Below are 24,998 nucleotides of genomic sequence, written 5' to 3'. Positions count from 1 at the left end.
ATTAGTCTTTAATTAACTTTTAATAGTATAAACCTCATTTAGGTAGTAGTATTAAGCCACAACAATGCCACATTGAAACAGCATTTAATAAAATGCATAAAGCTAATTCATGCACTGCAATACTCTATATACAAACACAACAATGCAAATTCTTCTTCAAGACTGAAGACATTGATTAGATATAAAATTCAATTAAAAAAGAACATGCTATTTTAAATGCCATCACATAAAGCTGATTTCAAGCTACAGCTTTTAACAGGTTTTAAACCTGGAATTAAAATGTAATGGCATAGACAATATTTTCTATATTGAGAAGGGCAGAAGGTACAGAAACGGTCCCAAGAAAATCTAACACCCAAGTTTTCCTTTAATGTCTTTGAAAAGGGCTGGTAATACTTAGCTACATTTTAACAGTTCCAAACTACAGGTAAAAACTATGGTTTGTACTATGAAAAATGTGCAGCTTTTCAGTTATAAAACTAGTTGAACACTGGTTTACAAGATAATTGGGAGGATATAGAAAAATATTCCAGCACTTGAGTTGTACGTGGCAGCAGCATTTGAGTCCATGAATGCTCTTGTTAAAATGACAACTGATTATACTTTCCTAGAGAAAAGCCATTTATTTTTCATGTAAAGTCTATTTCCAAATGTTATCCAAATATTAAGCTTTACCACAACCTGACAATTGGTAAATGTTGCTGAGCATTTTTTCAGGATTTTTGATAGCACTTTTTTTTCTATTATATATAGTATACATTTTGAAACACCAAAATTATTGGCTTAATCGAAAGTATAGCTGGGCATTAAAAATATCTCAGACTTTCCCTTTAAACTGTTTAGTTTTAGATTGCTGCTAATAGCCCCAAATGAAAAGTTTTATTTTAAAGATTCACTTAGAGACTGTCAAGCTTCCATTTGTATTATTCGAATGGAAAGCTACCTTCAATAGTGATTGTCACGACAGGCAAGGACATGGGGAAGGTGACAATCACTGCTGGGCAGCCAGTGAAGCAACAGGAGCTTTACATCACAGATGGGGAAGCTGGAGGCTGAATGGCCCAGTCTCACAAAAGGCACTGAGTACTATGGTCTCAATGAAGTGTTTTTCAAACATTTCAATAGATTAAAAAAAACCACCACCACCACCTGTGGATTATGTTTTTGCAGTTATCCAGAGATCTCTTTCAGCAGGCCAGCTTTCAGCCTTCCCGTTAGTCAGGCCCCTGTGCTTACCAGGTCCATGAGCAACTATAGCTGGGCTGGGGCCTGGCTCCCGAGTGCTGTGTTTCAGTTTAAAGTCCGATTTAGGGGGAAAATTCACCAGAGTAGAGCTGGACATTTGGCATCTGTAGCTTTAAGGGCATGCATATCCATATTAAAATGCAATTTTTATCTGAGATTTTAAAATCATAATTTAGAGAAAGTCAGTGGATTTCATTTGCATGCTATAGTTGGAGAAGTAAGATTTGTAACTTATGCCATAAAGTTAGCCATCAACAATTATGCTTATTTTTAAAGAATACTTGGTCGGTTGTCTCCCCCCCACAACTTGCGTTAGATGGGAATTTTTTTAGCCACAGTGCACTGCCCACCGTCTGCAGACTGAGTCCAGAGCAAGTGGGGAAAATTGGGAGCCAGGCCCCATGACACAGACCATTCTGAAACTGATCACATGACAATGAGTCCAGGGAAGGCCCACAGCTTGACCTACCAAGTTCCTTCCAGTTAGGCCATAAAGAGTTGTGTGACAACTAGGTTAAAGATCCCCACCTAGTTTCTGGACGTTAGGATAAACTGTCTTCCAGCTTCCTAGCCATTGTCTCACACTAGAGAATACATAGCAATGTCATTGTTAGGACCTTTCTGTCTGGAACTTGCCCTGGTACAAAGTGAACATTTTAACTTCATGGCCTTCCTCAGCCAGACACACCCAAAGGAAAATGGAGTTAAAATCTTGGCAAATCCATCCTGCTGAGGGATCTTGGAGTACCCACATCAATTTAGTAACTCTTATCATAGATTCTCTTTAAAACAAGGAGAGTTTGGATATGTGGCTACATGTCTGTATACATAATATACACCTATGTACACATACACACTATATATATACACTGTACATATATAGAAGATATAAACACATGTACATTCATTTAGTCATACAAGTCGGTAATCTGTACACGCACAATGTGCTGAGGGGAGCTCAGGGCTAGACACACAGTTGTGCCACACTGGTGGGAGGCACATGGGGAGGTCCAAAGCCCTGTGTACAAGAGATCCAAACCCACTCTGTCTTCAATTACAAATTCACATCCAAGTTAAACATTTTCAAAGAGCCTGCAATCTAGGGAATGGATATGGGACAAAAGCATGGGTCACCTGCCCTGCCTGATCAGACTTTCCAGGATCTGAAGGGCACTGACCTCCCAAGTTAAAGGTGAATGTCAGAAGATGACACTTTTCATGACCTGGGCTCAGAGAAGGGTTCAAATGTCCCACCTATTGCTCCAGTGCACATAAGGCAATTTCCACTGAAAAGGAGGCCACGTACTTCCTAACTCTAATCTAACCAGGTCACAGTACTTGGATCCACAGCAAAGGGCTGCTTGTCAGGCAGAGTGCAGGCAGGGAGTGAGACTACTCTGCTGAAAACTACCCCAAAGGATTAGGATGTGATTTTCCCAGAATAAAAGCAGTAGATACAGCCAGAGAACCTTCTAATTCTTGGCTCCCTGCCATGGCTGTCCCCCAAACAAGCAAAACTGCTAAGTAAGCTATAGTGTGTTGCTATACATTTGGGAGCGTAGAGTAGACATGTCCATTGCTATCACCATGACTGGTGGCAACTGCCTCAAAACAGAGTCCACATTTAATACTGACACTGACAAGCTAGAAAATCCCTCGAGGGATATTATATAACACATCTTACAAGTGACTACACCTGAAATTAAATATAAAAACCAAAAAAGAACCCCAACCACAGAGATTAGACAATAAATAATGTAATCCCCAATAAACACAAAAATCTCAAATTAGAAAGGCAGTAACATACTGCCTTAAAAATACTCTCCAGGAATAACTTGGAAAGTATTATTTGCATGAGTAATTTGGTCTTTTTCTAAGTCTCTTCCTGTCCTTTTTTAATTATTATATACATAAAGAACTCCACAAATTTCAACTATACATAACTGTCCAACATTATCTGAGATACCACTGGAAAAGAGCCACAAAGCAACCGTGTATGTCTGTCCCCACCTCCCTTAGCCAGTGTAGCCTCCCCCATTGAGGGAGGACTGGCTAAGTCAGCAGAAGGGTATGTGTGAGTAGCTACATGGCAAAGAATTTAACTCCTACCTTATTTCACTGAGATTCAGCAGGCAGAGGTCTGGTCTACTTCACTAAATCTAGAGTTTGAAAGCCTTGTGAAAGTTGAGCCCAAATATCAGCTTAGGATCCCTTTAAATAATCTTGACTTTGCGCTTCTTTTAACCAATCTGACAAGAGATGGAATAGACCTGTAAAAAACTTGAAATGATTTGGGGCAGTGACAATTCAGGTTGTGTGGGACCCGATCCTGAAGGAACAGGCCACTTCAGAATAAGGCCAAGAGGATATGGGAAACTACTGAGGAGTGCATAAACCCCAAAATGGTCCATTGAAATCAGCCACCACCAGCAAAGGGACTCAAGGAAAAGGACCAGGTTAGAACCAGCAGCCTCCTAACTAAAATGACTTTTCTCAGGGGCTATCTTGCTAGGGGTATGACACTTCCCTATCCAAGTGTTCACTGCCCTCCTTCTGATTATCACCTTCTCTTCCCAACCTATCTAAGCAGTGGGTTTGTCAGGACTGCAGCCTAGGTCTTGGCTAAGCTGCCCCAATATCTTAAGGCAACCAGAGACTAAAGCCTGATAGATACAGGACTCCAGGGCCGGCCCCCGGGAATGCGGGAGCTGGCCAGTGCGGACCTTTTCACCAACACGGAGCTCAGATCTGAAAGATGTAACACAATATATATTTTCAGGGAGCCACTCTATGATCAACAAACATGCTTATATTTAAAAAGAGAAAAATAGACAATTAGCTGTGTAAGATGCATGAACATGCTTCAAAATGCCCTCTGCTAAAATCCTTCACAAGCAGAAATGATACAAACCTGCCCTAACTCCATTTGTCTTGGCCAATTTTTGGTCTTAATTTTAAAATTTAAATCACTCAAAGTTAGAAAACCAAACATTTAAGATGGTGACATTATCCTTTCCATCATTTTATAATGGGCACCCTTCACTATTCTCCAAAATTTGCTTGCAAGATATGAACTAGAAGTGATAAAAGAATTGAACTGTTCCCACTTAATCCTCAATAATGACTTTCCTAAAGTGTTGCTAACACTTCAGGTTAAAGCATCCCATTTTGCTGTAAGCCTGTGGCTGGCTTGCCCAACACCCATGCATATCTTGTGAAGTGCCTACTATGACTAAGGGCCTGAGCCAGACCAGGGAGTGCCCTGGGATCTTTTTGGATATCTGATCAAAAGATTAAAGAGATGCAAGCTTAACCTTACATTGTAGTTGCTTATTCTGATATACACAAAAAAGAAAATGCAAAGTACTTGACTCAGTCTTGGGCACACCACTTTTCCCAAAGGAAATACTCACTGCAACTCATCCATGGGAATTTATGGGTGCACTTCTCTAGATAGAACTTCCTTATAACCATATTCTGTCCTTGTATATGATGGTTGCTCTAAGTTATGAGAAAGGAGATAAGTGGGAATTAAGGGTTATTTTTTAAGGAGCAGGCAGCCTGCTTCTGCATCCGTTACCTAAATGCTCCAGGGTTTTTGCTGGCACACACCTAGGGGAATCAAAGTGCACGGTGGGCCAGTGCCATTCAAAAACTTGCCAACAGAGATACTGGACCTGGAGACATTTTGGAAAACCCTGATATTTAAGGTCAACAGAGAACCCTTCCATTCAGCTTCACCACCACTGCCCTAGCCAGGAAGCAAGATCCTGTACACATACTCCACCCCCCTAGTAGTTCTGAACTGCAGGAACACAGGCCCATAGAGTCACTTGGAATAGAAATCCCAGAGAGGAACCCTCACACTCCAGGAAGGCCATGTCCCTCCATCTGAAAACTGCAGCCACCCAGATTGTATTCAGGAAGTACTACTGTCAAGGGTTCAAAATGCTGAATTGCACTTTTTGGTCAGAAAGCTCCATCTGCCATAGTGGAGGTAATTTGGGGATGTTAATTGCTGCAGGAATTGGCAATTAATGTCTAACTGGTTGCAATCCAATTCTGAGAATCAGGCACCCGAAGATGCCTGAGGTTTTGAGGAGCCTGAAGATGCCTGTCAGACCAGGACCAGAGACCAGGGAATCTGACAAGCATGAGCTCTTTGACTGAGGAAGCTTTTGGTTTGGGTCACCACCAACTGTGCTAGCACACTCCCACTTACTGCATGATACAGATAAGCCACATTTTCATTTGCTCACAGGAATTCAGTTCAATACCACCAAAGTATGCATATAATTAGGAATGATGCCTTTTCTTAAACATAAATGATTGTCTCCTATACCCTATTGCATTTTCACAGAAATTATTAGCATTTCGGCAAAAGACGTATACTGTTTTCCATTTGCCCTGCACATAGACAAGATGTTGCTAACATTACGTATCGGTAAGAAGTGCTTAGAAAGTGCTAATATTATTTCCCTGGTAATTAGTAGCTATTAATTCCAAGGACATTTTTAATATATACACACACATACTGTTTTCTTAGGTTCTTTTAGTTTTAATACTAGTCTCTGACATTATAAAACTTTGTTTTTTGCCCTTTGAGAATTTCTAAATACAAATTGAGTTAAAAGATTGTTCCAAAATCTACTGCTTCATCAAAAGGCATTACACATTTCTTATGGCAGGAAAGGATCCTACTAGTCTTTTAGTTGCTATGGCCTGGGATTAACAGATACGAAGGAACCAGGTAGGAAATGATGGACATACTGGAAATATTTGCACATACCAAAATACTACTACTTCCATTTTCTTTCTCTCTGAGCGGTCCCGGGAGGCCATTTCTGCTCCTCAGCAGGTGTGTGGTGTGCACTATAGACTGGCTCCGGTGATCTGGCCATTGTACTCTGCTGTCTCCATCTTGAGGATGTAGGGAATTATGCTGTCTATCGAAACATTGCCAATGAGACCAGTAAAAAAAAGTTCTTCTGTTATGTTGGAGCTCATCAGCCTGAGTGCTGGCAGGCGGACAAGAATCCGGGCCAATCTGTAAGAAGGAGGGTCATTAGAGAAAGGAGGGCTCACTGCCCTTCAGACTTCATCCTGGACAGGCTCTCAGGGGCCCTATCGGCTCAGAATTGAACCTAACAATAGATCCACCCACTATCCACCTCTTCTTTTTCTGATTTTAGCAGTTCCTCTTGTAGGAGTTCATGAGAAAAAAAGTTTAAAAAGTGCAAAGATATATGTACACATAATGTTCCCTTCATTGTTTGGTGGGGGTGGAGCTCTCTCTACCCCCAACCAAAAGAAAAACGTGGAAATCTATCAATAGAGGACAGGTTAAAAAAATGTTGTCTTCATATAATGGATCAAGACATACTCATTAGAAAGGGTAATAAAGCCCTAGCTGATTTGTCTCAGTGGATAGAGCGTCGGCCTGTGGACTGAAGGGTCCCGGGTTTGATCCCCAGTGGGGGACGTGCAGGAGGCAGCTGATCAATTCTTTCTCATCACTGATGTTTCTATCGCTCCCCTCTCCCTTCCTCTCTGAAATATATATTAAAAACAAAAAAACAAAAGAAATCTTTAAAAAAAATTTAAAAAGGGTAATAAAGATCCATAGCCCGGCAGCATGGCTCAGTGGTTGAGCCTCAACCTAACAACCTGGAGGTCACGGTTCGATACTAGGTCAAGGCACATGCCTGGGTTGCAGGCTCGATCCCCCATGTGTGGTGTGCAGGAGGCAGCCAATCAATGATTCTCATCACTGATGTTTCTCTCTCCCCCCCTCCTTTCCTCTCTGAAATCAATAAAAATATATATTAAAAAAAGATCCATATTTATTGATAAGTCCATGACATGTAGTTGAATAAAAACTTGAAAGGAGGTTGTGAAGCAGCAAGTACAGCACAGTTGCACTTGTGTGTATTTATTTGTGCGCACATGCGTAAATGGTACTCAGGAGGATATGTACCAGGAATGCTAATGGTTAGCCTCTGGGTATTGGGATTTAGAGTGATCTTACGTATTAAAACTTTTCCTATATTGCCCTAGTTCCCAGAATTTAACATTATAATCTATATATACAAAAGCCTAAGCAACTGTCTGACTGATAGCTATGACGTGCAATGACCACCAGGGGGCAGGTGCTCCAACTGGTAGCTATGATGTGCTATGACCACCAGGGGACATGCTCAACGCAGGAAGTGCCAAGCTGCAGTGACTTGGCAGCTGCAGTTCTTGGGTGACGCACCCGGAACCAGAGAGGAGGGAGCCCAATTCTGTGGTGTGTCACCCGAGAACTGCCCTCTGGCAATCCAGGACCCCTCTGGGTATGTTGGAGAGCTGGTTTCAGTCCAATCCCTGCAGGCCAGGCCAAGGGACCCTGTGCACTGGGCCTCTAGTTTAAAATAAAACAGTAAAATTGTTTTTCTTTTGAAGAAACCCTGGATGGGAGGGCACACCATGACCTTGCCATGGGGCCATGGGCCACTGTCTAAAGTCACTCCATAGCCACTGCACAAAGTCTGGAAAAAACCTACATTCTCATCAGCAGGAAATGTTAAATTACAGCATTTCCTCAGCCTTGGAAAATGATGAAGAATATGTATACTCATTGAATATTAAATGTAAAAAAATGGTTACCAAACCTTACTTTATATTTTATGATTCCAATTACAGGTACATACAAAACTTCTGGAAGTAAATACATAAAATGTTAATCTAGACAGTGGTATTTACAGAGTAAAAAAATTGTCTTTTTGCTTTTCAGAATGTTCTAATCTTTCCCTACAGTGAACATGCTTTTTGTGTGTGGGTGTTTTTTTTTAAAATTTTAAATAGCTTTATTAACTATTCAAATACTTTCCCTTTACAATGAAATTTCCACTGGGAGGAGATTCCATTTTATGTTTGTTTTTTTAAAAAGGGAAAAGACATTCACATTATGAAAGTAGCATTCCAGGACCATCATCCATTCACCCAGCACCGCAAGTCTTGCAGGGCACACAAAGGTGTATCCCTTCCTCTCTGTGAAAAATCAGTAAAATATAATAAAAAAAAAATTTTCAAATAGCTTTATTAACTATTCAAATACTTTCCCTTTACAATGAAATTTCCACTGGGAGGAGATTCCATTTTATGTTTGTTTTTTTAAAAAGGGAAAAGACATTCACATTATGAAAGTAGCATTCCAGGACCATCATCCATTCACCCAGCACCGCAAGTCTTGCAGGGCACACAAAGGTGTAAGGGGACACCACCACAGACCTGGAGAGGCTGCCCAGCTGTAAGGTGTCAGGAAGTTAGCAAAGGCAAATCAAGGAGGACTTCCTGGAGCATGCCACATCTCAGCTGGGCCTCCTTAAGATTAAGAGGCTGGCTAAGATGTCTATCAGCAGAGATGCAAAGAATGGAAAGGAATGAGAGGGTATTTCAGGAGGAAAAATGGTATGAAAAAAAGGATAAGGATGGGAAAAAGTAAAAAAGTGAATGTATAAACAGGGTATAAAGCATTCTACTAGGGCCGTTTCTTTGGGAAATTTCTTTGAGTGGGTTTCTGAATTCTATGAGAAAGCCTCCCTTATCTCACTTTTAGTCCCAAATCACCTGGCTTGCCCCCTTCTCCTCCTGGGTTCCTGATTGGACAAGGAGTGATTCAGGATTTTTTCAGAACATCTACTTTCAAAGACCAGAGAGTTGCTATTGTCAAGGTGATACTAGCATGCTGTGGCGGAGTAGTCTCTTTGGGGGACATTTTGCCTTCATGCCTGGCTGGATGTATAAGTTCTGAGTATGGGTGCATTACTTGACAGTCCCAGTCTATGTGTATTGAGGCTCAAGATATTCTAGATTCATGGTGAGGTCTTCAGTGATCCCAGTAGAAAATGGATTCTGCTTTGGCAAAAGCTGCCTGTGGGCCACGGAGGTGTGCCTAAAGCAGAGGTAGAGACTCTGCCAGCAGGGCCAGCCACAGGCCTCCCCCCTCCCCCCTCCAATCACAGAAATTTCACCCTTTATCTGTGGGTGAAATTACTATTTTACACAACTTGCTCACTCACTGCTTTATAGGGGTCAGGTTTGGTTTCAGTTAATGAAAACTTTTCTTTCAAGTCCTCTAGCATTGCCTCTGGAGTGGCTGCGGACCAGAGGAGCAGAGCTTCCAACTGTTCTGGACAAGGAGTGTCTCCAGGAGGACTCATGCCTCACGCATGTCAGCCCCAGAAGAGACCACAGAGCATCGGCTCTAACCCCCAAATCACAGAGGAGAAACCCAAGGTCCTGACACCCGCCGTTACCCAGCAACGATGGGATGGCCTGATATCTTGACCCTCCCTGCCTGGCACTGTCCACACTCCATTCCCACCTATAAAATGCAAGAACTAAGGTGTGATGACATGGAGGCTTTACCAGCTGCTAGAAATAGGAAGGCTAACATAATTTATATTTGCAACTACAGATCCAGCTGCATTCCTCTACACCCTGAGCAAGAGCATGTGCCTGTGTGTCTCACCGGTAGGTGTCTTCTGAGTAGGTTTTCTGGACATAGTCCTGCAACTCCATCTGTGCCTTTTCTTGGAACTTTTCAATCTGGCTTGTGCTAGTCAAACCTGGATGATCTGAAAAGAGAAAAGTGCCCCCAAATTGCCCTCTGTATTCGGAAAGCCTCACGGATTGCTTAGAACTTATTTTTAATCAAACTTCTCACAAATTTCTCAAGCACAATAGAAGGAACTCTGAAGGCTGATCAATAGAATGAACTCTGAAGGTTGGGATAGTGTTTAGAACACTAGATTTTCCTATGCTCAGCCAAGGCCTGGAGGTGCCCAGGAGGGAGCTGAGCTCCTGAGTATTCCAGCCTTGGCAGCCCCAACTACTGGTTCTGGATATTTGACTTTCTACCACTCTAAAAAACATCAGTTTTAAAACTATCACATGAAATTAGAAATTTATTTTCTAATATCTAAACTGTTTTCTAGATATTTAATTACATAATTTCCCCATTTTCACTAGCTAGTTTGTTGTTTGTGAGTGGAGGGCAGGGAAGGAAGGGAAAAGTTAAGCTGTTTTACAACCCCATCTGTTCAACACAATGGTAAGGATATCAGTTACCCAAGTGACCTCTGGGCTCCGAGGGGGAGTGAGGCCAGCCCATCTGTTTTACTTTCCACCAACAATTCCTGCTGCCTCTTCTTCACCTGCTGTGACCATACCTTTTCATGTGCCCTGTAGCAACTGCTGGCTACTGCCCTCCACAGAGACTATGGGTAAACTTGTGCAGTTTTAATTTATATATGCTAACATAACCTGAAAGTTGGCAAAGGGCAAACAAAACAAATAAAAAAGACACAGGATGGTAGAACCCTATTTTGTATGCCCTTGCCTGGCCAATGGTTTAATTAGATTACAGATTAAATCTATTTGGTATATCAAGCCATTTCTTTGGACCGTAAAGGCAAGAATTAAAAGAATGTATGTATTTACCCAAGTTAACAAAGCACACCTGTGAGTACAGTCAGTCACAATCTGGCAGGGCTCTCTACACCACTGACATCTTCACAACAATTCATGTTAACAAACATCATTAGACACAGGTGGAAAACATGCGCCACCACCGCATATCTTACCGGGGCTAAAGAGAACTATGGCTTTAAGGTAGGCATACTCATAGCCGTCTATATCCAGCTTTGCCATACTGTTACAGAACTCCTGAAGTTTCCAGATGTGCTCCATGACTTGCTTTATCCGGTCACCAGAAAGTTTATCTAGAAATCAATATCACAGATCCCCTAAGAAAGGCTGATAAGAACAGTAATACAAGGTTCTTTTAGGGGAAAGAGAATAACTTCACATTTTTGTTTTTTAAAAAAATGTTATTTTATTGATTTCAGAGAGGAAGGGAGAGGGAGAGAGAGATAGAAACATCGATGAGAGGGAATCACTGATTGGCTGCCTCCTGCATACCCCTACTGGGGATCAAGCCCGCAACCAGGGGATGTGCCCTTGACCGGAATTGAACCTGGGACCCTTCAGTGCACAGGCCGATGCTTATCCACTGAACCAAATCAGCTAGGGCTAACTTCATGTTTTAATTTAAAAACCAGTTATCTCAAGATGGTCAAGAGCTTCATTTTCCGTTGAAGGTGAAATGACAACAGGTATCCCAATTCTACTCTGTTATATATTTTGCTTCAATAATGAACCCCTAGACCTGCAGTTCTCCCTGGCCCAACCCTAGGCAGCACCTTTGGCGTATAGTATAAATTGGTAATTCCTTTTATTCCGTGCTTAAGACCCATTTGTGTGTTCTTATCAATGGTTAGGTTTTCTAAGTGTCTGCAGGCATTTAATAAATATTTACCAACCTAAAATGTTGACTTTTTTACTTGTCAAAACAATTCTATATGTTATCTGACTTAATCCTCATGACAACATTTTGCTGAGGGGTATCAGCATCATACTTAGTTAAAAAGAAAAAAAAGAACTAAAAGCTCATTTGTAAAGAGATCTAACTTAAATTCAATAAAATGTTGTAGGGTTTTTTAAAAAATCACCTTTTTATAACTACTTCAAAGGATTAACTACAAAAACAAAGGTGTGACTAGGTGAAGTCACATTGCTAGATATCAAACACCTGGAATGCTCAGTTACAAGTACAGTTGAATTCCCACTCAGCTGCAAGTGTAGACTGTCAGTATTAGTCTCGAACCCTGGCTGTGCTCTTCAGTGTGTTGAGGACACACAGCATGTGGACAGATTGCACTAGATGTCTCCCAGTTCTGACACACTGGGATCTGTCCACCAAATGTTAGATGGTTGCCACAGATCTTAGAAGAGAGTCATTTGTTCATTCACAAGGAACTGGGTGAGGTAACTGTCCTGGAACAGGAGGTCTGCATGACCTATGTTGGTGCCTTGGTGCCTCAAATGTTCTATTTGCTGTTTCATTTGGGGCAAGCCAGGGACCTTACCATATGTAACACAGATAATAGTTTCTACTTTATAGGGTTGTGAAGCTATGTGAAATATCACACACGAAAGGGTAACCTGTTAATAAAGATGAAAACATAAGCTGTGATTATTCTGAAAATATCACTACATGTCTATGTAGCAGGAAGTTGCCAACTTTTTTCAATTATCTTCTCCCCTCCTCCTTTCATATTCATTATATGAAAAACAGGCAATCACGCAGAAATTTAAATATGCTGACTAGTAAAGTTCCTATGACTTAAAAGTTAAATCTCCCTCAGCCTATGGATGGTGTGGGATACTAAGACTAGCCAATTTGTGATGGGACAGCCTAGATGGGAGACATACTCCCCCACGTCCCACCCTACCTTCCTGGATGCTGTTCTGCAGGTGGTTGACGATGGCCGCCAGGATAGTGGACAGACTCATGACCTGGGCACACTGGGCCAGACCGAGGGTGAAGAGCTCATTCCAGCAGGCCCGTACCAGGCTGGTGTTGCAGTCCTGCCTGGGGACACAGAGGTGAGGGTGGGTGCGGGTGTGAGTTGGCACTTCTCCAAACCAAGGCATGCCCCAAACAAGTGGATTCAGCAAGTGTGTATTGAAGGTCTATGGTATATTCGGGATCATTTTCTAAGAACACCACTGTATAAGAATCTCTAAACTAAGTCTCTCTGAGGATAAACTATCCACTCTCTTAAAAAAGATTCTTTGAACGTAAGTTAGTGCCTCTGTCGTGAGAGGATGCAGCAATTAAAGGACTAAGAGCCGAGTGTAGACTCTGGAGGAGACATACCCTACATCTAGGCATAGGAATTGAGGGCCTGCAAACCCTGCAAAGGAGGAGCTGACACTGTAGTAGGGAGGAAGTCAGTTTTCATCCCTGCCTTGGGTAATTTACACTTAGGATGACATGGCTGGTGCATTGCAAAACAGTATGTCCGTATCTCTGATGCCCCCATATGCAGCATGTCCCTACTTGTCTCCAGATTTTAGGATGACTCCTGATTCTATTCCACTCCATCCCTAGCTGCTAGTTCTAAGTCCTTAGCACATGGAGGAAGCTTGATAAAGATTTGAGGAACACTGCAACATTAGCATCCATGGTCCCCGGCTACAGGTCCACTGACTATATTTAATAAAAAAATCAGGTCATAGGAACAAACTGGAAGGGCCCTCAGAAATCTTCCAGACCATTCCTAGAGAGGGGAAGACCCTTGCTGGAGATACAGAGAGAAAAAGGCCACTTACCCAAGTGCCTGAAAAGCTGGGATTGACCTGGCCCAGTGCATGGAGAGGAAAAGCAGGCGGGATGCGGACTCACAGATGTAGTGCACGTTGAGGTACTCTGGCATTGGGCTGGGCATTGTTAGCTGGAGAAGAGAAGGTACAGAGCACAGGAGGTAACAGAGGGACAGGAGATGGCTTGGTTTGTCAATACAAATCCCTGTTGCATTTCAACATCATGGCAGCCAGAGACACCATCTCTGATGTTGAGGCTTCTGCGTGGACCCATCCTATGATGGGGACCACCCCCCAACCCAGCTTAGCCATACAAATACATACTTTTCAACTCTTGCCTCAAATAAATTATTTGTTCTAAGGCAAATCCACTTTGAGTCATAGGTTAAGTCTAAATCAAATTGGGAAAAAGGGGTCAAATTGCTGGATTAGAAGACATTTGGTAGGTGGCCTCAAGGCAACTGTAAGTAAGAGCTGAGCAGAAACCTAGAGGTAGGAGGAGAATATCCCACCACCAGAATGTCAGGCCTGGGCTCCAGGAGCTCCACTGTCTACAAGGAGCTCTACTGCCTCTGAAGCTTGAATCTCACTGGTAATCTGTGTCCTCAGTACTTTGGGCAATTATAAGCACGGACCTAACCTTCCTAAGTGACTGGCAAGACCTCTCTAGTAAAGAATGCTGGGGAACAGAAAGACTCACTCTAGAGAACTAGTGATTAAGAGGGCCTCATGGAAGCTGGGAGTGTCCTATAGAAGAAAGGCCAGTGGAGGAGAGGATGGAGAAGACCTATGAGGGCCTCACAGTACCCATCAAGGATACCAGATATCTACTTTCTATAATTCTAGAGGGTAAATGGTCAGGACCCAATGGGTGGGCATGAGGGCTGGCTGCCTGCTGTTGGAGCAGACCAACGGGCCTGCCTCAGCCTGTACTGGAGCCAGGCCATTATCAGAAGGTGGAAGGCAGAGCAGTCAGCTAATAGGCCCTTGCTGGTCAGCCTACCAGGGTTACCTTCAGAGCCAAATGCCACTGTGAACAAAGTATGAGTGCAAGTGCTTTGTAATGGGGATATAGTTCTAGAATATAATATCCCAATCAAACGCCACAATATGGAAATGAGCTCACTCCAAGGTTTGATTTTTAAACTGAGACCAGCTTTGGGACAAAGCTCCTCTCCTAGTAGGATGGGGGCACATGGTTAGGCTTAACACACTCACCTTAAATGTGACGTGAGTGTCTGAAAGGAGAGGGCCTTCAACCTCAATGATGGGTGTGGATTGGTCTCTGCTGATGACATGGATACTCCCTCCTCCACTGGTGTCTATCCCATCTGCCAGGCTTGGAGGCGAGGAGCTGTCTGTGGTATTAAGTGCTTTAGCTAAGGTATCAAATGCCCTGTGAGCAAAATTGAAGCAAGCAAGTATTATAAATCCATAGCTTTTAGGGAAAATGAACTCTAGCTGAGACATAATTTAGAAAAACAATGCATTGGGGAAAGATACTTATATTCTACCTGCTGAGAGAAAGGATAACAATGAAAGCTTCTATGCATTGTCTATACATCACCTTGGGCACTAAGCTATGTATTATTATTTTTACATGTAATTTTTATTTTTTACAACTATTCTCCAAAGTAGAATTCTCTCCATTTTATAGATGTGAAAACTGAGGCTTAGAGATGTTAATTAACTTTCCAAGACTGCCCATAGAGTAAGTGGTAGAACCAGACCCTATCTCCTTTCCACTGAATCAGATCTAAATTTTGCTATCAGACCACAAGTGAACATAAGAACCAGCACACTTGTGTGACCCATGAACCAGAGAAGGTTACAGTTTGATTACTGGTCAGGGCACATGCCGGGATTGGGGGCTCGATCCCCAGTAGAGGGCAGCCAATCCATGATTCTCTTTCATGATTAATGTTTCTATCTCTCTCTCCCTCTCCCTTTTCTGAAGTCAATATAATGCATTAAAAAAAAAAAGCTAAAACAGAATTGTGAAAAAGGAATGAGCTATTAATATCCAGGCATAATAAATAATGACTGAAGAGTAACATTTGTCCACTGAAGAGTTTTCCCCTGCTTCCACTGAGTTACTCAATGTCCTTTTTCATTGTCTGGAATGAAAAGCAACTTTGATTTTGAAAGGAGACAGATGTTCAGGGGAACTGTGACAATTTTACAATCCTTGATTAAATACAGGGTGAGTGTTAAAAATGCTGCCACCCACCCTCACAATGCAGTGACTGAGTGTGCATGTCAGGAGGGGAGCCTATACCCGCATGGGTTCATACCGAGTAATCTCACTTGCAGACTGGTCCTCTGGTTGCACTTCCGAAGTGTCACCATTGTTAAGGGATTCACTTAGGTTGGCAAGGGAGGTTACTACATTTGCTAGTGTGCCCAGAGCTCCCTGGCTTGTTTCAGCCTATTAAACAAAAAAATGGTAACATTAAAAGATGAATACACACATGATGAATATGCATACACACTGACTCTCAGGCTAATGAAGGTATAATGTTGGTTTAAAAACAGCTTCAAAGGGGGGTATGACTACAACAGGGCAGCATGAGGAAGATCTTTTTGGTGATGGATTTGTTCTATATCTTGATTGTGGTGGTAGTTACATAATCTATACATGATAAAATGAAAGATCAAAAAGATAAACAATATCATAAAAATTAAGACCTTTGTGCTTCAATAGACATTACCAAGAAAGTAAAAATACACCCCCTCCCTCACATACACAAAACAAATATTTGCAAATCATACATCTGATAATAGTTTAGTTGCCAGAATATCTAACAGACTCTTGCAACTCAATAATAAAAAGAAAAATAAACCAGTTAAAAAATAAGCAAAGGATTTAAGTTGGCATTTCTTCGAAGAAGACATACAAATAGCCATAAGCACATGAAAAGATGTTCAACATCACTGGAAATGTAAATCAAAACCACAATGAGCTACTACTTCACACCCACTAACACAGCTATAATAAAACAGGTAAGTGTAGGGGAGGATGTGGAGAAACTGGAACCCTCACCCACAGCTGGTTGGAATGTAAAATGGTATAGTCACCGAAAAATAGTCTGGCAGTTCCTCTAAGTTTAAACACAGTTACCGTTATGACCAGCAATTCCACTTCTAGACATGTACATAAGAGAAATGAAAACATGCACAAAAAACCTTGTACATAAATGTTAATAAGCAGCACTATTCACAATAGACAAAACGTAGAAACAACCCAAATGTTCATCAGCTGATTAACAGATAAACTGAATGTAGTATAGCCATTTAAAGGCACGCTATTTACCAATAAAGAGGCACAACAGAACAGTTGCTGTGAAATCCCTTGGTAGTCAGGAGTTTTAAGGTTATTTGATCCTTCCTTTCAGTTTTACAGCCCAGCCTGAAGACCACTAGGTAGAGGACATCTCTCTATGCCAGTAATGGCTCTAATTTTTGCCTTTTCTTTCCCCAAAAAGGATGCTCCTTAATGTACAGAGTGTGCACATTGATGTGCATGTGAACACATGAGAAGGTAGTCTGCAGGCCCAGCTCTGACTCTAAGGGCAGCAGTGCCAGTAGTGCTCTGTTACCGAGTTACTCCTTTCAGGGAAGAAAATCGGACCTCAGCCCTGGGTGGCTGCCACTTCATTACCTGGGTTAAGATGAGAAAGACAATGGATTCCCTCGCCTGGATAAAACCTTCTTTAGTTATCTTCATAAATTAGCCAGTTCTCTCTCTCTCTTTCTGTTTCTCTCTCTCAGATTGACAAACATCTCTGTATTCCATAAGTCAAATTCCCTATGACTTATTTATCCTAATTGTTTTAGAATTGTTAAAATCCTGGCTGAACTTCCTCCTGTAGATCATTTAGAACAAGCATGTCAAACTTGAGGCCCGAGGGCCACATGTGGCCAACAACAAATACTCATTAACGATGACTCATTTATTTCAGCCCTTTGTATTTAGCATGTCTATCAAAATAAACCTATGTTTCTATAAAAATTGAAGCTTTTGTTTTTTTGCAACCCACATAAACTTAAAACTTGTTTATTTGGCCCATGTTAGCCTTTGAGTTTGACATGCTTGATCTAGAGGCTTTTGTAAGGCCATCTTAGGATAAGTAGCTGGTTCTTCAGCATGCCAGTAGTTTGTCAATGTGTGTACCAGGGGGTGAACATCTTAATAGAGAAGAGAACCATAGAACTTTCACCAAATTGAACTCTAGACCGTGTTATGACTATGACCAGCCAGCCCTGACTGAGTTTCTGAAAGCCATCAGCATCCCTAAAACAAATCACTGGGGGCTAAATCACAAGTAAACTGAGAAGCAGAAGGTCATGCTTTCAATGTGGTCTCTAAAGGCCAAGAAGAAGGTGGTACACACATTTAGAAAAGCAGTCTGCACTGCAACATAAAAATGGAGGAGAAGGCATAACATCACCTTGGAATCTGTGGCCAGGAGAACAGTACCATCCTCACGTATCAAAGGTTGCTGGATGTTCACAAGCATCCCTGGATCAAGAAGACCTGTTTGTCTATTTAAGACATAAAGAAACCCAGAGTAGCTTCCAACATTTAATGCACAGTATGATCATGCTATATTTCCGTCCCTTCCACATCTGCAGGGCTGTCTGAGTAAAAGAAAAGCTCTAACTAGACTCAGACACTAAGTGACTGAACAACCCCCTTTTCTCTGCAATGAGATGTGCACACAGCTGGGTCTATAGCCTGAGACAGGATGACACACAGACGCACATCCCCAGGGCTTGCTTCTGTGCTGACTGGGGACTTTGGCTGCTCTGCCAAATAATGTTAACTTGATCTTCAGAATATCACTAAGGCATTCTCAATTCTAGTTCTCTCTGTGATACCTTTGGATTTTTTGTTTTCCTGCTCTCTGTTCCTTTTAAATTAAGTTCAATAGGTTACATTAAAAAGAACATATAAATTAACTTGTGGCACTTATCTGGGCCCACACCTGGGACTTAGGCCTTTTGTCTATACTACAAAAAAATCCCAATCTGGAATTCCACAACTGTTTTCCTGTATGAATAATGCCAAACTGCAAGACATAATCTGAGCCCTTGAAAAATTCTGACCCCATCAGCCATCCTCAGGACTGTACAGAGGTTTGACTGAAGCAGTCCAAAAGGGGTGGAATGAGGCAAGACAAGGTTGATGGCTTTCCAGGCAGGTGGGGAGACATATAAGTCCCCTTTCCAAAAAACACCAGTGCCTCTTCTGATCAGCAACAAAGGCTGATGGTAGTTTTACCCTTTGTCAAAACAGAGACTAACCTCGCTCCATCTTTATCTGCTACAAATGTGGGAGTGGCAATCAGAGGACTTCTCAGGTCTTTCCGGATATAGATTTTCTCAGTTGAAGCAGCACAATTGCTTGGTTTCTCCCGCTGTACATCAAAGGGCTTCCGTTCACTCTGTACAGCTTAAATAACAATAAATATTCATATTTAGAGGAAAGATTTGAATCAATAAAAACTATAGTCTTACTTAGAAAGTCAAGCTCAATTTTCATAGTGGACTTTTTAGCCAAAGGAGCTTTAAAGGTTCAAAGCCAAGCAATGCCATGCCAAATCTAAAGGCAGGAAGAGCTCAAGATGGTGGGCACTGCCTACGAAGAACTGCAGCATAGCATCCACATGGCCTTGTGAGGGTCCATCCAGAGCCCTCTGGGTTTTCACGTCTTTTTTTTTTAATCCTCACCCAAGAATATTTTTCCATTGCTTTTTAGAGAGAGTGGAAGAGAGAGGGAAAGAGAGAGAGAAATATCGATGTGAAAGAAATACATCGATTGGTTGTCTCCTGCACAAGCCCCAACCAGGGCCTGGGCCGGGGAGGAACCTGCAACTGAGGTACGTGTCCTTGACCAGAATCGAACCCGGGACCTTTTGGTCTACAGGCCAACGCTCTATCCACTGAGCCAAATGGGCTAGGGCTGGGTTTTCACTTCTTACTTGCTAACAAAAGGGACTCTCTCCAGGGTGAGAAACACTCGTCTTCAAGTGGGTCTTCAACAGAGAGTTTGTCCAATGCTACACATTGTAGAGGAACAACTCTATGTCCACCTCCAGCATGCATGACTTCTGCAAAGTGTGTGTTGTCAATTTTCTATCACCCTAGCAACTTCTCCCTTCAGTAATCTGGTATAAGAATAGGTATACATGCCAGAAACAACTGAAAAATAATGACCTTTTTATTAAAAGAAAGACTAAACTCCAGATCCAATATGTAAGGTAAAGGGTTCTATTTCAAAGAGGAGGCCCCTTTGGCTTAGAGAACCTACATGTCTTCCCCAGGCCTCACAGTTCCTAAGGGGCAGAGCTAGAGTCTGATCTGGTATCAGCTTCACTACAAAGCCTGTGTTTACCCCACTCCACATTGCTGCCTCCCGATTTACTGGGAGGTCTCCACATACACGGGAACTGACCAATACCAGAAGTGTCAGTACCGAAACACCACGCTGAGCCCGAAGGTAAACCAAAATGAAGCTTGAGTGGATTTTTTCTTCTTAGTATTTTAAAGCCAGACACAGAAACCTTAGTTAACAGACTAATGCTTACTTTCTCCCTCCTTGTTAACTCACGTGGTTTCTTTAATACTGTTACTCACATTCCATTTTCATGCCCATCTCTAAGCATTTTTTCAGCCGGCAAAACTGACAGCGGTTCCGGTGGTGCTTATTGATGATGCAGTCTTGGTTGCTCCGGCAGCTGTAGGTCAAATTTTTCCTTACGCTCCTTTTGAAGAAACCTTTGCAGCCTTCACAACTGACAGCCCCATAGTGACGGCCTGAAAGGACAGAATGTATAAAGCAGTTTTACCAAGAAAAGAGGTGACCCGTCACAGGCCCTATTTTTAATGTATGTCTATCAAAGTGACTGGTGTGTAGTCAGATGCCCAGGCCTCGGCATTAAGCATTGGTAATTAGGAGTTAGCAAGTCTTTTATGTGATTTCTCTATAATCTTTACAGGAGCCCTAGAAGGTCATGATGAAAAAATTTAAGCTCAGACAGATGATGTGACACCTGGTAAATGGCATGTCCTTAATGCTCTTAGTACATGAAGGACATACCATACAGTAGGAGCTCAAGGGGGATGGCTGAACTGTACTGTCCTCTACACACACCCTGGTCTTGGCTCTGCAGACCTAAGCTTGCAAAGTTACTCAACTCCCCTGTCCTGCCAAGAGTGGCAGGTAGCAAACACATGCATGTGATATTTTAGCACACAGGGTCTCACTCCTGTATTTATTACCCCTGTGTTAGCCATGTCCTGGGCCCTTGACCTCCCCTGGAGGAAGTGGAATGATGAGAGGAATTATGAGGACTGTGACTGAGCAGGTTCAAGGTGAAGGAAGGTTGCCATGTAGCTCACTTGGGTTAGCTAGTCAGATGCTTTTGGAAACTTAGTCCTAGAAATACACTTATTACACACAGTTTTTTCTAATCTTGGTTACTGTGATGTCTCTAACCCTTACTTACCAATGACATTAAAAAGAGCCCCCACCTCAGTTTACCCTTCTTAGTTCACAAAGTGCTTCCACAGGCATTGTAACTCATTTGTTCCCAGCTAGGACTGACCATAGTTGTTTTATTTTTTTTTAATTGAATTTATTGGGGTGACACTGGTTAATAAAATCATATCGGTTTCAGGTATACAATTCTCTAATACATCACCTACATAATGTATTGTGTGTTCACCACAATATAAGTCTCCTTCAAGTCAAGTCTCCTTCCATCACCACATAGTTCAGTCTTATGTAACCTAATGTCTTAGCTACTGCTGGGAGGACACATTTCATGGGATCATCATTTACAGCAGCTACAGAGCATCCTATTGTCCTAAGCTCTAGCACTTGGAGCCATTCCCCAAGGGTATACTTGGAGGGTCTCTATTTTGTGCCTTTAAGAACAGTTGTGCTAAAACTGTTACCTACCATGTAGGCATCATTTTTCCTTTTTTGCAGGGTATTTCCTTAGGCTTTCTAACCCTTACAGTGATCTCCAATATCTGGAGACAATGGCAGTATGAGCCTGTGACTAGGCTATTTCTTTAAGCCCAGAAAGAGAGTGACAAATGGGGAAGCCCAAAAGATTCCGTGCCCTTTTCCTTATGTTCATGCTTCATTCATTTGTTCAAAAATTTGCAGTGGGTAGGGATATAGAGATGGAGGGGTCTGACAAAAAGAGCACATTCTGGTGGGCAAGACAGGCCTGTAAAAACCAATTATAAGAGAATGCAACAAATGCTCAGTGAGGTCTGTTTTATAAAAGGGGGATGAGGACAGAGGCAACACAGGTGAAAGCTTCAAAGGGGTGAAATGGGCTGGATTTACCAGGATAAGGGGTAGGAGCAGAGACAGGACACCCCTGATAGGGCAAATGGTGTCACAAGCTGCGAGGGAAACTGGAGCTTCTACAGATGCTTGCCTAGAGCTGTCTTCCTAAGAGGCTTGGTCCAGACTCCTTTTTAAAACAATCAAACAAAAGAACAAACCAAAACAAAACAAAAACAAACCAAAACAAAAAACCAAACAAATAAGAAACCAGAACCACAAAGTGTCTAAAGTTCCTCTAAATTTTGTGACCACAGAATAAAGTGGAACTAAGCAGTTACCACAAAACTCAGACCTGAGCCCCTAGCAGCACTGGAACTGGACCTTTATTAAATACTAGAGGCCCGGTGCACGGCATTAGTGGGGGTGGGGGTGGGGCGGTGTCCCTCAGTCCCGCCTGCACCCTTTAGTAGTTCAGGAACCCTCAGTCGGACATCCTTAGGGCTGCCGCGGAGGAGGGAGAGGCTCCTGCCACTGCTGCTGCACTCGCCAGTCATGAGCCCGGCTTGTGGCTAAGTGGGCTTTCCCGTCTCTCACCCCCCCCCCCCCCCCCCCCCCGGGGAGCGCACTGACCACCAGGGGGCAGCTCCTGCGTTAAGCGTCTGCCCCCCTGGTGGTCAGTGTAGCGACAGGTTGTTCCACCTTTCTGATGATTTGCATATAACCCTTTTATTATATGGGATTCCTCTATTCCTCCCTGCTTGCCTCAATTATCTTCTACAGCCTTCAGTGTTAGCAGACCAAAGTCTAAACTTTTGGGCTAGACATCTTCTCCATTTTCCTGGTACCCATATGCCCAGGAGCTCTTCCCCAAAGACACTGTGGGTGTGGGCATCAAACTGAGCACTGGCTCCACCAGCTGGAATGCCCTTCTGTTTTACCTCAGGTAGGCACACTCAACCTCCAAGGTTCACAGATGTGACTGCCTCTAGGGGCCTTACCTGACCCTGGGACTCCAGCCAGGATCACATGCTCCCTTCTCCTGCATTTTAGCAGTTTATCATACTGGGTTACGGTGAATGGATGACAGAGATAGTTTATAGGATGAAGGGGGACTAAATAACACATTTTGTGAAACAGCAAAGCACTCTGCAAATACTGACTAAAGAAGTGATTACTTTCTTAGTAGCACATACATATTCAATGCTCAACCATGATTTACAAATCACAGAAATAGTTTCCTGACTTTTTTGATCCTAATAATTTGACAAACTGATTTGCTTACATATATTACCCCAGTAAGAAAAGTGGAGTTCATGGCTTGAACCTACAACTCTACAGAAAATGTTCTCTCTCCATTACCCCTCATCCCCAATTTGGGCCATGATGTGCACCTAGCATGAGGTAGGGTTACTTACCAGAGGCTTTGTCCCCACAGACCACACAGTACTCTACCACCTGGGGCCGCTGGACCTCAGCCTTCCCAAGCAAACGCTCCACAGAAGCAGAGTCTGTGACGATCTAAGAAGAATCAGGAAACAAGCAGGGTGGGGATTAAAAATTAGACAGCTAAGCAAAGTAATGCTTAACTGTAAATTCCTAATCTTGAGTTTCTATGCAGGAGAGCTGATTTGGGCAGAACTGGGAAAATTCCACCTGACAACTTAATCTGACACCCAGAATGGCCCTGCTGCTCATCTGAACTGCCCCTCTTCATCAGGAGGTGGGGGTTTGGGGGGTTCGACAGGGTCAAGCATTGGTTTTCACCGATCTGCTCTCCTATTTGGCTACCACAATTACCCAGACGGGGCCATGTGGGGAATCACATATAGAAGTCTCAACATAAAGACATTGAAGGTGTTTTTGGCTGCCTCTATTCCCACCAAATAGCTTGAAAATATGCAGAGATGTACATTTGGCAGAGAAATAATCAAGCTTTATTAGTTATAAGCAGGTCTCCTATTGAGGGAGCTGGGAGTAAAATAACTAGAATAGGTGACCTCTAAAACCTGCTATTTCTCCTTTATTTATAGGTGACTTTCTAGGTGACAAATAGTGCTACTAGTCTTGAAGAATACTGTAACTGATACCAATATGAGAAAGTGAAAAATAGCTGTTATTAAATAACGTACCAAATAATGTACCATGATATATGTATGGTGGAAATATATACAGAAATCATTATATAGAATGACCTCTTGTAAAACATGCGGCAAAATCAATAGCCATCCTTTCACAAACAAGGAGTAGTCTAAATTAGCAGTGAGGAATTCTGATTTCAGATTATCAGAATGTACTGTGGGAAAGCAAGTTTGCGGCAGTATTTACTAACTGTACTATGAGTTTCTCAAAAGCACAATTCTGAAAGTTGAACAAATTGGCATTCTAAACCCAGCTTTATCAGAAGAAAAAAATATCCTTTCCTTCCTTAATTTTCTCCATAGTAGAAAGTCTATCCCCAAAACACAGATTCTTAGCAGCATTATTTGCAATAGCCAAAAGGTAAAAGCAACCCAAGTATCCATCAACAGATGATTGGATAAACAAAGTTTGATATATACATATAATGGAATATTATTCAGCCTTAAAAAGGAAAGAGATTCTGACACCTGCTATGACATGGACAAATCTTGAAAACATGCTAGGTAAAATAAGACATTCACAAAAGGACAAATATTACAGGATTCCACTTACATGAGGTCCCTAGAGTAGTCAAATTCATAGAGACAGAAAATAGAATGGTGGTTGCCAGAGGTTGGGGGTGGGAAAGGTGGAATGGGAAGTCAGTGGTTAATGGGCACAGAGTTTCAGTTTGGGAAGATGAGAGTTCTGTGGATGGATGGTTGGATGGTGGTAGTAGTTGCACAACAATGTGAATGTAGTTAATGCCACTGAACTGTACATTTGAAAATAATTAAGATGGTAAATTTTGTTCTATTTTACCACAAATTTTTAAAAATTTAAAAACAAACAAAAACATGGAATTCCTACTTAACCCTGACAAAACATACTCCATGCTTGTCCACCATGGGACACTGCCCTCAAGTGTCTGTTCCTTTAATTGCTGTGCTTGGAAATTCAGTGCTTCCCAACAACCCTGCTTTCCTTCAAGCCCTTGCTCTTCTCCTTCCTGTATCTTCCCCTGACCCCATCCCACCTTGCCAGAATAGGGAGAAGCAGGGCAGAGGTGGAGATGAGAACTGAGGGTCCCAGAGGTTCACAGGAATAAATGAGG

General features: G+C 42.3%; 1 protein-coding gene across 8 annotated transcripts in view; it reads right to left on the bottom strand.

Moving 5' to 3' along the window:
* Positions 1-24,998, bottom strand: part of NR2C2 (nuclear receptor subfamily 2 group C member 2) — an 83,957-nt gene that overhangs the window by 1,497 nt on the left and 57,462 nt on the right. For 4 of the 8 annotated variants that reach the window (XM_006083798.3, XM_023749629.1, XM_006083799.3 and 1 more), the window contains 11 exons: positions 23,182-23,284; positions 20,098-20,277; positions 18,766-18,913; positions 17,910-18,003; positions 15,753-15,886; positions 14,677-14,854; positions 13,468-13,589; positions 12,585-12,724; positions 10,875-11,012; positions 9,761-9,866; positions 2-6,292 (listed from right to left, as the gene is read on the bottom strand). In XM_006083798.3, the coding sequence (XP_006083860.1) occupies positions 6,118-6,292; positions 9,761-9,866; positions 10,875-11,012; positions 12,585-12,724; positions 13,468-13,589; positions 14,677-14,854; positions 15,753-15,886; positions 17,910-18,003; positions 18,766-18,913; positions 20,098-20,277; positions 23,182-23,284 (1,518 nt within the window). In that variant the 3' untranslated portion in view covers positions 2-6,117. Of the gene's footprint in view, position 1; positions 6,293-8,328; positions 8,639-9,760; positions 9,867-10,874; positions 11,013-11,222; positions 12,295-12,584; positions 12,725-13,467; positions 13,590-14,676; positions 14,855-15,752; positions 15,887-17,909; positions 18,004-18,765; positions 18,914-20,097; positions 20,278-23,181; positions 23,285-24,998 lie in introns of those variants that run through there. The other 4 variants (XR_002827998.1, XR_002827999.1, XM_023749627.1 and 1 more) reach the window with 4 other exon arrangements.

This window comes from Myotis lucifugus, unplaced genomic scaffold, assembly GCF_000147115.1.
Source record: "Myotis lucifugus unplaced genomic scaffold, Myoluc2.0 scaffold_8, whole genome shotgun sequence".
In the NCBI taxonomy this organism is placed as follows: Eukaryota; Metazoa; Chordata; class Mammalia; order Chiroptera; family Vespertilionidae; genus Myotis; species Myotis lucifugus.
Note: the sequence above shows the minus strand (reverse complement) of the source record. Positions and strands in the feature narration are given on the sequence as shown.